Below are 17,851 nucleotides of genomic sequence, written 5' to 3' on the forward strand. Positions count from 1 at the left end.
CATCTTTACCATCAGAATGACAATTAGAATTACTTTAAAAAAATCATTGAATTGGTGCAAGCATTGGCTGGAGGGAGTTTCCACCATTGTTAAATCCACGATGGGGAGAATAGGTACACTTAATATGGCCGCAGGTCCCATCTATCACATCACAGACACAGAAATCGAATGGGAATGTATATTCTAGAATGTTTTATTCTATGCCAATGCAATAACCTTCAAAATTACCGTAGAGATAGTTAGAGGATTCAACTTTCATATATCCCACTTTAGCATGGCCATTGCCATTGAGGGATTCCATCATTTTAAAGTAGTCAACTGGGTGGAGATTCCTATGGGTTGGGAGCGATCACCCAATGATCAGAGCATTGTCTTCTTTAAATAGGGTGCTATCACAGAGTTTCTAAACCCAGAGGCACAACATCGTGAGACTTCCAGGAAGGCTTGCGAAACAGACAAAGCAGACCAGGCCGTGGTTTGGGTTTGAGAAGTCAATGAAAGAAGTAAAAAAATTCTTCCTTAGTTGTTAATTTTCTCGAAATCTAAAAGCCACGACCTAGATTCGAGCCGCTGTCTTAAAGACGCACTATGCAGATATTGCTCAGCCATTTCCTGGTTGCTAAAATTCTCATAGCCTAATTTCAGTTTATGTGACAAAACAAGCAAGTATAGTGTAGAGGTCATCAAAAGGTCGATCGCGGGTCGATCTCCATGGCATTCCTAGTCGATCACCAAACATTTCTGTAAAAAAAAAAGAACAACGATAAAGCCTTGCGTTCATATTTAAATGTATTGCGCTGTTGACAGTAGGTGCACTTGATTCAGCAGCCTTAGCGCCGGGGAAGTCAGTGTTCCCATTTTATGTATCTGAAGGAAGAACTCCGCCTACCCGCCCTGAGAGCAAATCAAGTGAACCTATAGGCCTGCCGCTGGCCAATCAGTTAGCTCAGATCACCGTGTCTGTAGTTTCCTAGAGCCACAGACTTTAAAAAAGAAACCTCAAATGCACAGCAAAGTTGATACTGTGAGATTTCAAAACCATGACTAGAGAGACTCAACGAATACAGCAAAAAGCAGCAGTTTTTTTATGAGTAAGTTAAATGTTTAAGTTGTTTTCAGCACTGTCAACACTCTGTTAAAGCCATAAAATGCTTGTTCTCCCTACTTCCACTCACGCTACAACCAGCACTGTAATAGGACTGTAAGGGGTGCGTAACCGGTTGCAGGGAAGTCAGACGCAGGAGAGCAGAACTAAGTAATAGCCGACGCAGTTTAACAACCAACGGCATGAAAAGTAACAAGACATGGGTACAAAACCCGTCGCGCGCCAGTCAACATGTGCACAAGCACTTACAAATAAACAATACCACACAAAGACATGGGGGGGGGGGGGGGAACAGAGGGTTAGATACACAACACGTAATGAGGGAATGAAAACCAGGTGTGTGGGAAAACAAGGCAAAACCAATGGAAAATGAAAAATGGATCGGCGATGGCTAGAAGACCAGTGACGTCAACCGCCGAACGAACAAGGAGAGGAACCGACTTCGGCAGAAGTCGTGACAAGGAGTAACAACATGAATTGATGCATGGAGGCAGAAATAATGCAGTGCAACTTGAGTTTTGCCATCAGCTGGAAGACTGTGTCCTCTTTTTTTCAGCAGAGGAAGGGAGAGCGGAGGGACGGTGTCAGTGAGGTGAGAGGCAGCCTCACCGCTGCCCCCTCCCTTAGTGATGGGTCATTTGCAATTTTGAATACTGCTACTACTGTTTTTTTTTTAGCTCAATGTTTTTCTGCAGAATAATTATCAAAATAATTACAAAATAATTATCTGAAGAGGGTGAATGTTCACTGCAGAAACATTACATAGCGGGGAAAGCACATCAATCTGGTCCACAGTGATTTTTTTCCCCCCCAGGGCGTAAAAACATTTTTCATTTTTACAGATCATCTAATAATTTGGCCAGGTAAAAATGTATTTCAATGCGCATTTCACGATGTGGCATTTGGGATTTACATTGGAGATTTGCAATTTTTCTCATGGTTCTAGATTGATTTGAAGCATTTCGAACTAAGAGCTGTTTGGGAGCCTGCTCACCAAAAAGACTGAATGCCCATCACTACCCTCCTTCCCTTCACACTGACCATCATATGCAATCAGTCCAGTAAAAAAAATAAGTTCAATATTATTCTCACTCAGCTGTGCCTCACAAGTAATAAAACAAATGATCTATTACCAGTGTGATCATATACCTACATGTTTTAAATATCATATCAAAATGGTCTGAGTAGAACATTGGCAGGGCAATTCAAGCGTAGCCAATATGTAGTTATAATGTATTGGGCCTATAGCCTACTGCACAAACCTCATTGCTACAGCACTGTTTTTACTTGGTTAATGTTGCATAGGCTTACTTTCTTAAGTCATGTTTTAAAACAAATCTGAGCGGTAGATCTCGGCTTGCATTTTGACTCAAAGTGATCTTGACTCAGAAAAAGGTTGGTGACCACTGGTGTAGAGAATAATTCATTGTACCTTCTAAACCGCTGAGAAATATATTTTCCATTACCAAAACAATTGCATTTTCAGCTGTTTGAAGCTGCTGTACAAAACCTAAAGTAAACGATACAAAAAAGAAACTTAAGAACGGGAAGCACAGAAATAGTACACAAAGAAGAGATCTACCGCTTCTTAGACTTGCTTTCAACGAGAGTGATATATCTACCAAACACATTTCTATGTGAATTTGGTCAGGTCACTCAAGAAGTTACATATTGCAGCTTTAAGTAGTTGAACATCTTATTACTCCAACCTTGTGAAAGTGAAAAAAGGACACATTTTCATTTCCGTCAAAACAACTTTATATCGAGGGAGTGCCTTGATTTGACGGCCTGCACATGCGCAGTTCGGCGCGAGACGACTGTTAGACCCAATGACGTGTTTCTACGCATGAGCTTAGCTAGCCAACGTTGCCATGACATAGCCTACAAGTGAGATTGGGGACTGCTATTGGATTTACTGCTACTACAGGTGGCGGTAAATCACCAATATTAGCATTACACTTTTTTCAACAAAAAAATAAGAAAATTGACTACTTTAAAATGAAGATTGCCTCAATGGCACCATCCATCCTGTCGTTCTCCGCTAACATCAAGGCGGTGACCCAATCCTGTAGGTTCATGCTCTACAACATTCGCAGAGTACGACCCTGCCTTACACAGGAAGCGGCGCAGGTCCTAATCCAGGCACTTGTCATCTCCCGTCTGGATTACTGCAACTCGCTGTTGGCTGGGCTCCCTGCCTGTGCCATTAAACCCCTACAACTCATCCAGAATGCCGCAGCCCGTCTGGTGTTCAACCTTCCCAAGTTCTCTCACGTCACCCCGCTCCTCCGCACACTCCACTGGCTTCCAGTTGAAGCTCGCATCTGCTACAAGACCATGGTGCTTGCCTACGGAGCCGTGAGGGGAACGGCACCTCCGTACCTTCAGGCTCTGATCAGTCCCTACACCCAAAGAAGGGCACTGCGTTCATCCACCTCTGGCCTGCTCGCCTCCCTACCTCTGCGGAAGCACAGATCCCGCTCAGCCCAGTCAAAACTGTTCGCTGCTCTGGCACCCCAATGGTGGAACAAGCTCCCTCACGACGCCAGGACAGCGGAGTCAATCACCACCTTCCGGAGACAACTGAAACCCCACCTCTTTAAGGAATACCTGGGATAGGATAAAGTAATCCTTCTAACCCCCCCTACCCCCCCCCCAAAAAGATATAGATGTACTATTGTAAAGTGGTTGTTCCACTGGATATCATAAGGTGAATGCATCAATTTGTAAGTCGCTCTGGATAAGAGCGTCTGCTAAATGACGTAAATGTAAATGTTACAGATGCCATAATGGCACAGATACAAAGATGAGACCTCTTTTCATCTCTATGGTGTTGGGCTAACATTTTACACCCCCCCCCCTCTCCAGTGACCTGTAACCCCTGACCTCTCACCTGTTGGGTTTGGGGAAGAGGAAGCAGGTGTTGGGCTTGCGTATGAAGTACTCGTCGGCAGCGCGGCTGATAGCCATATTGTTCTTCTCCCTCCTGGGGGGCTGGTCCAGGGAGAGGGGCATCTCCACCTTGGGCCGTAGCATGCCCAGGTAGGGGGGCAGCATGTGGATGAAGATCTGGGAGAGGGAGGAAAGGGAGGAAGGGGGAGAAGGGAGGGCTTAGCACGGCAGGCAGCGTAACATTGATTGAACTATGGAAAAATGCCTTATTTTTTTACTGCATGGGGGTAATCAGTCAAAGTAATATTCAGTGATATTCATGGATTTGAACAACCTTCATGGCTTTCCAGAGACCTACTGTCAGTAATGAATGTTTCATTGGATATGTCTGTATAAATACCTTCAGAAATACCATGAATCAGCATGTTATTATCAGCAAGGCTGTTGACCAGCTGTTGCTTCCGCTAACTGTACTTGTATCTCGTGTGTGTGTGTGTGTGTGTGTGTGTGTGTGTGTGTGTGTGTGTGTTCGCCTCTCTTTCTGAATGGCGGCAGGTAGCTGGTTCAAATACCTGAGCTGACAAGGTGAAAAATCTGTCGATGTGCCCTTGACCCTAATTTGCTCCAGTGGCACCATACTACTATGGCTGACCCTGTAAAACGTTTCATTCCACGGAGGGCCGAGTGTGGGTTTTCGCTCCTCCCTTGTACTCGATTGATAAATTAAGGTCACTGACTAGTAAGGAACTGCCCTCACCTGGTTGTCTAGGTCTTAATTGAAAGGAAAAACCTAAAACCAGCAGACACTAGGCCCTCCACGGAATGAGTTTGACACCCCTGGTCTAAAACAACACATTTCACTGTACCTATCCGGGACACCTGGTGACTATCCAAGTGAAAGCTATGATCCCTTATTGATGTCACCCGTTAAATCCACTTCAATTAGTGTAGATGAAGGGGAGGAGACAGGTTAAAGAAGGATTTTTAAGCCTTGAGACAACTGAGACATGGATTGTGTATGTGTGTGCCATTCAGAGGGTGAGTGAGCAAGACAGAAGATTTACGTGCCTTTGAACGGGGTGTGGTAGTAGGTGCACCGGTTTAAGTGTGTCAAGAACTGCAACACTGCTGAGTTTTTCACACTTTACAGTTTTCTGTGGGTATCAAGAATGGTCCACCACCCAAAGGACATCCAGTCAACTGTGGGAAGCATTTGAGTCTACATTGGCCAGCATCCCTGTGGAACGCTTTCGACACCTTGCAGAGTCCATGCTCCGACGAATTGAAGCTGTTCTGAGAGCGAAAAGGGGGTGCAACTCAATATTAGTAATGCCAAGAGAGTGCAAAGCTGTCATCAAGGCAAAGGGTGGCTACTAAAATATATTTTAATTTGTTGAACACTTTTTTTGGTTACTACATTATTCAATGTGTAATTTCATAGTTTCATAGTAGTTATTCCATGTGTCACTTCACTATTATTCTACAATGTAGAAAATGGTACTGTATAAGCTATCTATAAATAAATAACAAACTGAATCTTTTCTTACGAATACACTATATAGTGTTGGAAGGCTACTGTCCACCACTCCAATGTCAGATATACACTCATTGAGTTTGCACTAAAGCCGACCTTCTCGTTCTGTGTGTGTGTGTGTGAATGTGTGCTTGCATTTGCGCGCGCACTTGTGTGTCCACTCAATCACTCCCGACACACAAGCCAGCGCTGCATGTGCGCGAGTCTGAGTGAACACACCGTAGAAAACTATTTTTTGCATGACTGAGTCTCAATGCATCAACCCTCTCATTCTCAAAAGTAGTCGTATCAGGGAGGAAAATTCAATCAGGTGCCAGTAGAAAAGCTATTCGGCAACGGCCTGGGAGCGTCTACATGCGTCTCTGTTTGCAGATAATGGGACTCAGATATGAGAGAGAGAGAGAGAGAGAGAGAGAGACCGTGTCCGAATACCCGTACTTGCATAGGCATTTTTGGCATGCGAAAATAGAACGTTTTATAGTACATGACATTTCTAAAAACGTAGTATACTTTAAAATTCCAGGATGTCACTCATTTTGGCTTTTCATCTAGAAGAATTTGCTGCACACTATCGAGGAAGAGAATCGTCTTTCCAGACCCATGTGTATCTGACAACAGCTGAGAGGAGCTCTGTACCAAAATGAAGGAATCAACACAACTGTGTGTTAGATGACACATTCTCAGTAGGATAAGACTAGTAGGCTGATATTTGTAGCTTACTGTTTTTACTAAACAGTACATTCTAAATACTATGTAGTACGATAAGAACACAGCATGCAGTTTTAGTAAGTACCAGGCAAGACTGATTTCGGACACGGCCACTCGTGTTTTCTCTTACGCTCTGCTAGAATAGGAACTTTTTGTTGTTGTTGTTGGGACGATTGACGTGGTGCTCTCCAACAACACGGCTAAGGAAATGTGTGTGGGGATTGGATCCCTAGTTGGTTAGACTGGCAAGAGGAAGTTTTCGTCCAAGCTGCCAAGCGCCGACATCAGAGAGAGGACTATCAGACAAGGAACGCCTGCCAGCACACACACGGACAAGCGCACACACACACACACACACACAAATGTACGCAGGCACACGTGCCAAACGGAAACACACCCAATAAACCTCTCCCAGCTCGAGATAAACACACTTCAACAAGAGGAGCAGTAGGTTAAAAAGAAGGAGGATTTAGTATGTAGTGTTTGGCGTCTCTCTCGTCTTTTTCCTCAATCCATGGCCTTAAACAACCCCAGATTTCACTCATCTTTACCGGTGTTCTGCTACATCATGCACAGTCCGAGGCTATGTTCCCCAAATGTTCCACTGAGGTCACCCGTTAAAGTTCCCATGTATTAGTCCACCGTGGTCAGTGTGTATCAGAGGTGGCTGGCGGGAGGAGAAATCAGAGGACAGGCTCACTGTTATGCCTGAGATTGATGAATGGAAAGGGCTTGATACCGTTCTATTTATTCCATTCCAGCCGTTACAATGAGCCTGTCCTCCAATATCTCTTCCCAACAGCCACCTCTGATGTATATCTAAAGAAGGGGACTGGGCCTCATAGACGACATACTTTCTGGAAACAGCTACTGTTTCAGAATGAGGGGTGCTGTAGCTCTGCTGGTGTTGCTGTTCTGTCTGTCTGTCTGTCTGTCTGTCTGTCTGTCTGTCTGTCTGTCTGTCTGTCTGTCTGTCTGTCTGTCTGTCTGTCTGTCTGTCTGTCTGTCTGTCTGTCTGTCTGTCTGTCTGTCTGTCTGTCTGTCTGTCTGTCTGTCTGTCTGTCTGTCTGTGGCATGGGCTCAGGGACATAGAGGAGGTGTCCGAGAGAACGACATCACTCAACAAGGTCACAGGACCGAAGCTAGAGACAACCCCAACCTGACGGCTGAGCTGAGAGACATGGGTTTGGAACAGAGTGTGGAGATGAGGTACATGGAGGCCAAACTGACAGCCGGTGAGATGGAGGAACTGAAGAGAGAATGCCGTGTTAGTGAACAAGGTGGTCGAGCAAGGAGTGGTCTGAGCGTCACCAAGACTGCACTGCAGAGCCACAAGAACCCAGTGGATCAACTGAGAGGAGAGGTGGAGGAGCTGAAGGGAGAAAGAGAACGCAGGCCTTCTCTGCTGCTTTAGGCCATCCAGTGGGACCCTTCAATGCTGACACCTCTCTGGTCTACACCAATGTCCTCACTAACATTGGTAACGCCTACAGCACTGATACAGGGCCTTCACAGCACCAGTGAGAAGGGTCTACTACATCAGACAACCGTATAATGGCGGCAAGCGACTACAATGATGGACACAATCAGTACTGTATGTATCCAATGCAGTGATTCTGTTGCTGGAGAAAGGAGACATGGTCTCCATACGCCGGGACTCGGTATGTTTATTGAAATCAGACAGTCTTCAGTGGCTTCCTGCTCTTTCCTATGTGATAGGAACACCATATCTGAGGTTTAACTGATTTCGGTGGATGTCACATTGAACCTCTAAGTGCATTCCTGAATTTGACAATAAAGGCTTTTTAAATCACCCTCTTTCTCTTCTTCACATAAACAGACAATGAAGTGTGCACTAACCCACAATGGTCCTAACCAATTAAGGCTAACTGTCATCATTGATCCAACGTGTGATGTCACAGTGAGTAGCAAGCATATCTGGAAGTGAACCTTGATCTCTGCTCTATCCAATTTCATTTAAATACAGTCAGCTCAGGAAGTAAACTGACATTCCAATGACATTATTTCTCAGTGCTTGCTACTCACTGTGACATCTCAATGCTTTTATATATATATATATATATACACACACACACACGCGCATACACATGCATACACACATTTCTTTATTTTTTATTGGATTTGGAATTTTTGTTTACTTCCTGTATTAGCTGAAATGAAATGGAATTGACCACAACCCTGGATATCGCATTTCACTCTGTCCTATGTGGCATTCCCCATTCACTCCGAGTACACTGATATGCTAACCAGCTAATGAATACATCCTGTCAACGGGTCTCTCTCCTCAGTTGAATATCTTCTAGTTGTTGACGCACACTCACTTTTAGAGGAGGGACAAAAGGAGGAGGAACCAGTAGCGGTTCTAGACCATTTCAACTGGGGGGGGGGCAAGCTGGGGCCAGTTGTACTGTTAGAGGGGCCAGTTACATTAGACGTTATTGTTGTCAAATCGTTTTCTTCATGGCATTGCAGGCAAAAGACCATGTTCCGCGTTGCCACTGTCTAATAACGGATGTAAAAAAAAATGAGTTATGTAAAACTTATTTCATACTCCACATTTAGGGGGGCCACAAGGGGGTCCAAAATTGTTGTCACAGGGGCACTGGCCCCCCCTGCCCCCCCTCCCAGAAGCGCTAGTGGGAGGAACAGAGGGAAAAGGAGGATAAGTACTGTATTTTGTCCCTTTCTTTTTTTCTATCATCCATTTCCGTGCCGTTTCGTTCTATTAAAATATGCACATTTTCCGCCGTAGCCATGGTGATTGTTCAGCCATTCAATGATGGGCGGGCGGCGACCTATAGCGGTGGTGGAGCACTACCGAGGCGATGTAATTAGCTTGAAATAATGTAGCGGCTAGAGCCAATGGAGGTTAATATGCATGCAGGTGCACGTCTGGACGGACACACACATTCAACACACGCACGCATATTCACAGGCACGTATGGACACACACACACACACACACACACACACACACACACACACACACACACACACACACACACCTTCCCGCCTGCCTGAGACTCCCTTTACAAATGTTTTTTTCTTCTATTGTTTTCTTCTGCATTCCTCCTCCAACCATCATAAATATGTTTAGCGTTTTCATCGTATCGGTTTCTATGAGGAAAGGAAGGGAGAGAGGAAGGCATTTTTTTTTGGGGGGGCGGTCTTACAACAGGGCTGCCCAATCTCACCTTGCGGACCCACATGGGCATGTGGTGTGTGGAGGGGGACCGGTGGTGCAGGTTGAGGACCACCACACTGAGGATGACTGAGACGGTGACCAGGATCATGGTGAACATGAGGTAGTTGACGATGATGGGGACACCCAGGGAGGTCTCGGGGACCTTGTCAGCCAGCAGCAGCAGGAACACAGTCAGGGTGAGCAGAACGTTGATGGACAGACCCATCTTCTCACCTGGAGAGAGAAAGGAGGACACACAGAGAGATAAATAGATGAACAACATACAGAACAGATATTATACACATAGGTTAGAGATGACACACACACACGAGCGAGAGATCTATATATACACTGACATTATACAGAATTGATATTATACAATTTAGATATGGATACACACACACACACACACACACACCCCATCTCCTCCAGCCTCCTCCCCTCCCCAGTTGCTACCAACAGAGGACACCCAGCGTGAGTCCCGTTGGTCAGGTTAATGCGGTGCAGAGCGGATTTATAGAGCCTAATAGGTTATTAACAGAGGAATTATCCCCTTTAGTCATTTGTAACATGTCCTTAGTCTGGCCTACTGAGCGTGTGTGTGCAAACGAACGTGCGTGTGTGTAGTTAGTGAGAGGAAGGGAGAAGACAAAGGGATTGATTCTGTGTGTTAACAGTAGCTGGCCCATTATGTAATCCATCAGCTAAATGACTTGTAATGGGGGGGGGATTCATCTCACGTTCCCTTTCTGGGGAGACAGGGGGCCCTAAAATAGCATATCATCAAAATCAATCAATTGCAGCACATTTTTGGACTGATTCAGCATTTTTTACCTGATTAAGTACAATACCATTTGGAAATTTATGTTGAAAGTTCCATTTATATTCCTAAAACGTATGTGGAAAAATGTTGCCGTCACTGCTTCCTGTTGACAAGACATATTGATAAAAAGCCCAATGTCAAAACACAGTTTTAAAGTGTCAAAAATCAATAACCAATATGCAGAAACAGTTTGTGATATATTGAAAATCTCAACATAAAATGTACAATCTACACACACATATATGCGACAATAGTAATCATATTACTTGTATTCTTTTTAAACGAGCACCTTGTAAACTGCACACGCACCAAAAACCCTGCTGCTCTGACAAGTGGCAATAAATCACTCATCGATTGAAACCAACTCAAAAATCACATGGAAACTGGATATATTTTTACATCAGTGGTTAGAGGACTACCTGCAGGACACAGTCCAGTCAGCTACATTATGGAACGTAGCATACTGACACTGGGGTCACCAAAACAGAAAGAGAAGTGCAACACTGTTTTGTCAATCACTCATTGATTATCACGTTGAAATCAATAACGCAAGAGGGGAGATGAAGTTCCACATCCTGATAAAACTAACACAGCTCAAAAACCCACACGGAATCTGGGAATAATGTGTACATCACTGGTTAGAGGACACTTTGTAGAAGATGGCTAGCTACATTTCGAAGTGTTGCATTTTGACTCAAGTGGGTCGCCAACACCATAAGTGTGACGCAATCATTTTTTAGGAATCCCTTCCATGGATATCACGCTGAAATCGATAGAACAGGGGGCAAACGTTTGGGGTTTAACGCAGTTTAAACTAACACTATTCAAAAGCCACACGGAAACTTAATAACCTATAACGTTACATGTTTGTGTAACAGTATGGCTTCCGTCCCTCTCCTCGCCCCTACCTGGGCTCGAACCAGGGGCCCTCTGAACACATCGACAACAGCCACCCTTGAAGCATCGTTAACTATCGCGCCACAAAAGCCGCGGCCCTTGCAGAACAAGGGGAACAACTACTTCAAGGTCTCAGAGCGAGTGACGTCACCGATTGAAACGCTATTAGCGCGCACCACCGCTAACTAGCTAGCCATTTCACATCGGTTATATTTGGTTAGATGAGAAATTGTAGAAGGCTTATATCTACAGTTGAAGTCGGAAGTTTACATACACTTAGCTTGGAGTCATTAAAACTCACTTTTCAACCACTCCACAAATTTCTTGTTAACAAACTAAAGTTTTGGCAAGTCGGTTAATACATCTACTTTATGCATGACACAAGTAATTTTTCCAACAATTGTTTACAGACAGATTATTTCACTTAGTCACAATTCCAATGGGTCAGAAGTTTACACACTAAGTTGACTGTGCCTTTAAACAGCTTGGAAAATTCCAGAAAATTATGTCATGGCTCAAGAAGCTTCTGATAGGCTAATTGACATCATTTGAGTCAATTGAAAGTGTGCATGTGGATGTATTTCAAGGCCTACCTTCAAACTCAGTGCCTCTTTGCTTGACATCATGGGACAATCAAAAGAAACCAACCAAGACCTCAGAAAAGAAATTGTAGACCTCCACAAATCTGGTTCATCCTTGGGAGCAATTTCCAAACGCCTTAAGGTACCACATTCATCTATACAAACAATAGTACGTAAGTATAAACACCATCGGACCACGCAGCCATCACCCCGCTCAGGAAGGAGACGAGTTCTGTCTCCTAGAGATGATCGTACCTTGGTGCAAAAAGTGCAAATCAATCCCAGAACAGCAAAGGACCTTGTGAAGATGCTGGAAGAAACAGGTACAAAAGTATCTATATCCACAGTAAAATGAGTCTTATATCGACATAACCTGAAAGGCCGCTCAGCAAGGAAGAAGCCACTGCTCCAAAACCGCCATAAAAAAGCCAGACTACGGTTTGCAACTGCACATGGGGGCAAAGATCGTACTTTTTGGAGAAATGTCCTCAAAAATAGAACTGTTTGGCCATAATGACCATCGTTATGTTTGGAGGAAAAAGGGGGGGGCTAGTAAGGCGAAGCACACCATCCCAACCGTGAAGCAGGCGGGTGGCAGCATCATGTTGTGGGGGTGCTTTGCTGCAGGAGGGACTGGTGCACTTCACAAAATAGATGGCATCATGAGGATGGAAAATTATGTGGATATATTGAAGCAACATCTCAAGACATCAGTCAGGAAGTTAAAGCTTGGTCGCAAATGGTTCTTCCATATGGACAATGACCCCAAGCATTCCTCCAAAGTTGTGGCAAAATGGCTTAAGGACAACAAAGTCAAGGTATTAGAGTGGCCATCACAAAGCCCTGACCTCAAATGTGTGGGCAGAACTGAAAAAGTGTGTGCGAGCAACGAGGCCTACAAACCTGACTCAGTTACACCAGCTCTGTCAGGAGGAATGGGCTAAAATTCCCCCAACTTATTATGGGAAGCTTGTGGAAGGCTACCCGAATCGTTTGACCCAAGTTAAACAATTTAAAGGCAATGCTTCCAAATACTAATTGAGTGTATGTAAACTTCTGACCCACTGAGAATGTGATGAAAGAAATAAAAGCTGAAATTAATCATTCTCTCTACTATTACTCTGACATTTCACATTCTTAAAATAAAGTGGTGATCCTAACTGACCTCTACTCAGATTAAATGTCAGGAATTGTGAAAAATTGAGTTTAAATGTATTTGGCTAAGGTTTATGTGAACTTCCGACTTCAACTGTATATTTTGGAATGACGGGTGTTAACTTCGGGAGGCTGCCATCACGGAGCAGGGAACATAACACTTTTCCTGTTAACTTCAAGGAATCACGACACGCCATAGGATATCAACAGCGTCAATGGTTGGCTGCCATTTAAGTGATAGTTTGACTGTCAAATCAGTGTATTGGTAGGTGGTCAGCAACTTTTACAGAGAGACCGACCCACATTGTCAGTGCCATTTGAGAAAGAGAATTACAGCTGCGTTTTAAGTCACACATATTTCTCACCAATTTAACCGTTTAGAGATAAAAATAAAATAAAAACAGGCCCTCTATAATAGAGCGTCCATTGGGACAGTGCAGCAGGCTGAACTTTTAACGTCCCTTCTAAAATTGATATAAGCAAGTGACGTAACAAAGGTGCTTAAAGGACACTATTTATCACGCCTTAAGGAGTGGGTTTGTGGCCTTTGTCGTCTCTGCAGACAGGGAGTGCACATGCATGTGTGTATGAGACCTTGGGAGGGGGGGGGGGGCATAGAGAAGCACAGAGCTGAACAGAGACAGAGGGAAAGAGACTGTCTTTACATACAGAGCCCCAGGGACCCGGGCTTAAATGTGTCCTTGTACTGTCTGTGTGTTGTGCTGCTACGCTACAGTGCTGTCACAGTGTGGCCAAATAACACCCCCCCCACTCTCTCTAACTCCCCTCCTACAGAAGCCTTGGGTCCATAAAGAGAAACATGTTCACAGGTAGGTGGGTTTTAACAAGCTTTTTTAGTGTTGAAGTGTGTGTGTGTGTGCTTGCGTGTGTCTTGGAGCCTGAAGGAACATTCTGTGCTCGTGGTCACCCATGAGAGGCTGTGTGTGTGTAGGAAGACGAAGGTCATAAGAAAAACACACAATTTCTGCACAATGAGAGACTCTGTGATAGTTAGCCTGGTCTTCCACTGTGCCATAATATACATTATAAATTGGGTGGTTCAAGCACCGAATGCTGATTGGCTTACAGACGTGATATATCAGACTGTATACCATGGGTATGACGAAACATTTCTTTTTACTGCTCTAATTACGTTGGTAACCAGTTTATAATAGCAATAAGGCACCTCGGGGGTTTGTGATATGTGGCCAATGTACCACGGCTAAAGTCTGTGTCCAGGCACTCGGGGTTGCGCGCAAGAGAAGCCCTTAGCCGTGGTATATTGGCCATATACCACATCCCCTCGTAGCTTATTGCTTAAGTATGCCAGACCCGTAGTACTCATGTCCGTAGCCATGAAGTGCTTTGAAAGGCTGGTAATGGCTCACATTAACACCATTATCCCAGTAACCCTAGACCCACTCCAATTTGCATACCAGTCAAACAGATCCACAGATGCAATCTCTATTGCACTACACACTGCCCTTTCCGACCTGGACAAAAGGAACACCTACGTGAGAATGCTGTTTATTGACTACAGCTCAGCGTTCAACACCATAGTGCCCTCAAAGCTCATCACTAAGCTAAGGATCCTGGGACTAAACACCTCCCTCTGCAACAGGATCCTGGACTTCCTGATGGGCCGCCCCCAGGTGGTGAGGGTAGGTAACAACACATCTGCCACGCTGATCCTCAACACTGGAGCCCCTCAGGGGAGCGTGCTCAGCCCCCTCCTGTACTTCCTGTTCACTCACAACTGCATGGCCAGGCACGACTCCAACACCATCATTAAGTTTGCAGACGACAACAGTGGTAGGCCCGAACACCGACAAGACAGCCTATAGGGAGGAGGTCAGAGACCTGGCCGGGCGGTGCCAGAATAACAACCTACCCCTCAACGTGATCAAGACAAAGGAGATGATTGTGGACTACAGGAAAAGGAAGGCTGAGCATGCCCCCATTCTCATCGACGGGGCTGTAGTGGAGCATGTTGAGAGCTTCAAGTTCCTTGGTGTCCACATCGCCAACAAACTAACATGGTCCAAACACACCAAGACAGTAGTGAAGAGGGCACGACAAAACCTATTCCCCCTCAGGAAACTGAAAATATTTGGCATGGGTCCTCAGATCCTCAAAAAGGTTTTACAGCTGCAAAATCCAGAGCATCCTGACTGGTTGCATCACTGCCTGGTACGGCAACTGCTCAGCCTCCGACCGCAAGGCACTACAGAGGGTAGTGCGTATGGCCCAGTACATCACTGGTACCAAGCTCCCTGCCATCCAGGACCTCTATACCAGGCGGTGTCAGGGGAAGGCCTCAGCTACCCCAGTCATAGACTGTTCTCTCTGCTACCACTTGGCAAGTGGTACCGGAGCGCCAAGTCTAGGACCAAAAGGCTTCTCAACATCTTTTACCCCTAAGCCATAAGACTCCTGAACAGGTAATCAAATGGCTACCCGGACTATTTGCATTGTGTCGTCCCCCCAACCCCTCTTTTACACTGCTGCTACTCTCTGTTTATCATCTATGCATAGTCACTTTAACTATACCTACATGTACATATTACCTCAATTAGCCCGACTAACCGGTGCCCCTGCACAATGACTCTGTACCGGTACCACCTGTATGTAGCCTCGTTACTGTTATTTTCACAGTTTTTTTTAAATTTCTTTACTTATCTATTGTTTACCTAATACCTATTTTTTTACTTAAAATTGCACTGTTGGTTAGGGCTTGTAAGTAAGCATTTCACTGTAAGTAACTGTAACCTGTTGTATTCGGCGCACGTGACAAATAAACTTTGACTTGATTTGATTTAGCAGAAGCTTTTATCTAAAGCAACCTACAGTCATGCATGCATAAATTTGACTTATGGGTGGTCCCACTACCCTGGCACTACAAGCACCATGCTCTACCAACTGAGCTTCAGTTGGACCGTACTACAACAGCAGGCTATTTTTAAAACGTATTACTGATCTATATGGTTCTATAAATGAACACTATATAAATACATGAATCTATTCAACCTACTATTAAGTACCGGCAATCCTGTTTTAGGATGCATATCATGATGAACAGGGCAATATCAACATAGACATCCACATACTCCCTAAATGTATTAATTTCACTCATTCTATAACACACTGTTCTCTCTGCTATATTAGAAATAGCTGCACCTAATGTCTGTCTTGCATTACACCCCTAATAGTTAAGGTTAGTATTAGAGGAGGCTAAACTGATCCTGAATCTGTGCCTCACCAGCGTCAAGGTTAGGGTTATGATTAGGGTCGATGAGGGTAAACTGATCTTAGATCTGTGCATATGTGTGGTGAGCGCTCTGGTACATAAATCCATGATTATTACACTGATCCTAGATCTTTGCCATCTCACCAGCGTCGGGGGGCAGGTAGAAGTTGAAGATGGCTATGCAGGTGAGGAGGATACAGGGGATGATGATGTTGAAGACATAGTAGAGAGGCTTCCTCTCGATGATCAGGTAGAAGGTGATGTCTTCATACAGGTCCTCACGGATCTCATTCTTCCTGCTGGGCTGGTGGCGGATGTACCATTCACCACTCTCTGGGGACAGTGGGTGTTTGGTAACATAATGAAAACGTAACCAAACCAAAGTCTTTTTTAGTGAACATACACAGCAATAAAGATTGTTTTTAATCATCAGTGTTCTAATCTCTTCCCTAGCCCTGGGTTCAAATAGTATTTGTGTTCTTTCAACACACACATTCGATTGTTTCCATTGTGCCAGCAGGACAACGCCATCTAAGTGCAGCTGGAGTATTTGCACGTTTGTGCGAGCGTGCGTCTTCTCGTGCCCTCACCACTGAAGCCCCCGTCGTATTGGATCTCTTTGATCTCGTTGCCCTGGTCATCCAGAGCGTACTGCAGGTCCACCTCTGATGAGTCGTAGGTGTAAGACTTGAACACCATGGTGCAGTTCTGCCAGTCAAATGGGAAGTATGTCACCTGGAAACATGAAACAGGAAGTGGGGACGTTAGGGTCACGGCTAGAAGGGATCCAGCTTTGTCAAATTAACGCCAGATTTGACTTTTCGTAGCAGGTTAGGATAACTTATGCAGCAGGTTAGGATCATTTACGTAGCAGGTTAGGAGAATTAGGTTAAGGTTAGAAAAATTGAACTTGAGGTTAATTTGACAAAAGGATCCCTTCTAGCCATGACTGTGTTATGACAAAAAGAGAGAACAGACACACAGAGAGGGTAAAAGTAACCACAACAAGCGTGTGTGTTTATATGCATGCGTGTCTGTGCGCACGTGTGAATGTGTGAACCTGCATTCAGTGTGTGTGTGTCAGTTTTTCCGCTGCAGTCACTTAGCTGTGGCGCTGCACCACGTCAAAAATCATTGCCGACACGACCCCAAAATTTGGAACATGAAAGAAGAAAATATTTCTGTCGAGGCGCACTTCGAAGATGCTAGAACAGTCCATATTTACTTTTCCTCTGCAAACAAAACGAGTAATGAATAGAAAAATCGGACAACCTCAGAATATATCTATTTACCTAGTCGGCATGTTGTTGGTTGTTCTACGCTGCAGAAAATATTCATCTCCAGGTGCATTCAAGTGCCATAGGGAGGGAAACATGCATTATGACAGGCAGTCAATGCACAAAAATTCTTTCAGTTTTAATGCCTTTGTTAGAAGAAAAAAAAAAGAGGATCCCAGCTTTCCAGTCCTACTTTATTTATTTCTCAACTCCTAAATATGCACGAATTGCACCATTTTAAACATCGGCATAGTTAAGCACCTTACTGCTATGCAATTGCATATGGAAGAGTATAATATAGTATAACACGGTGTCAAGTTCTGACCTTAGTATGAGGTCATTTTTCCATAGTAGATTGGTCAGGGCGTGACGGGGGGTGTTTTTGTCTATGCATTTTGGGTTTTCTGTTTTCTACGTGGGTTGTCTA

At 44.5% G+C, this 17,851-nt stretch overlaps 1 protein-coding gene across 2 annotated transcripts in view; it reads right to left on the reverse strand.

Annotated features, from left to right (window-relative positions):
* The window catches only part of chrnb1 (cholinergic receptor, nicotinic, beta 1 (muscle)), a 28,274-nt gene that overhangs the window by 3,446 nt on the left and 6,977 nt on the right, over window positions 1-17,851 (reverse strand). Inside the window, exons 6-10 of one of the 2 annotated variants that reach the window (XM_014206824.2) lie at window positions 16,738-16,882; window positions 16,292-16,480; window positions 9,455-9,678; window positions 3,999-4,174; window positions 178-741 (exon numbers count right to left, since the gene is read on the reverse strand). In XM_014206824.2, coding sequence (XP_014062299.1) covers window positions 729-741; window positions 3,999-4,174; window positions 9,455-9,678; window positions 16,292-16,480; window positions 16,738-16,882 — 747 coding nt within the window. In that variant the 3' untranslated portion in view covers window positions 178-728. Of the gene's footprint in view, window positions 1-177; window positions 742-3,998; window positions 4,175-9,454; window positions 9,679-16,291; window positions 16,481-16,737; window positions 16,883-17,851 lie in introns of those variants that run through there. The other variant, XM_014206823.2, reaches the window with a different exon arrangement.

The sequence above is a fragment of the Salmo salar genome, chromosome ssa07 (genome assembly GCF_905237065.1).
Source record: "Salmo salar chromosome ssa07, Ssal_v3.1, whole genome shotgun sequence".
In the NCBI taxonomy this organism is placed as follows: Eukaryota; Metazoa; Chordata; class Actinopteri; order Salmoniformes; family Salmonidae; genus Salmo; species Salmo salar.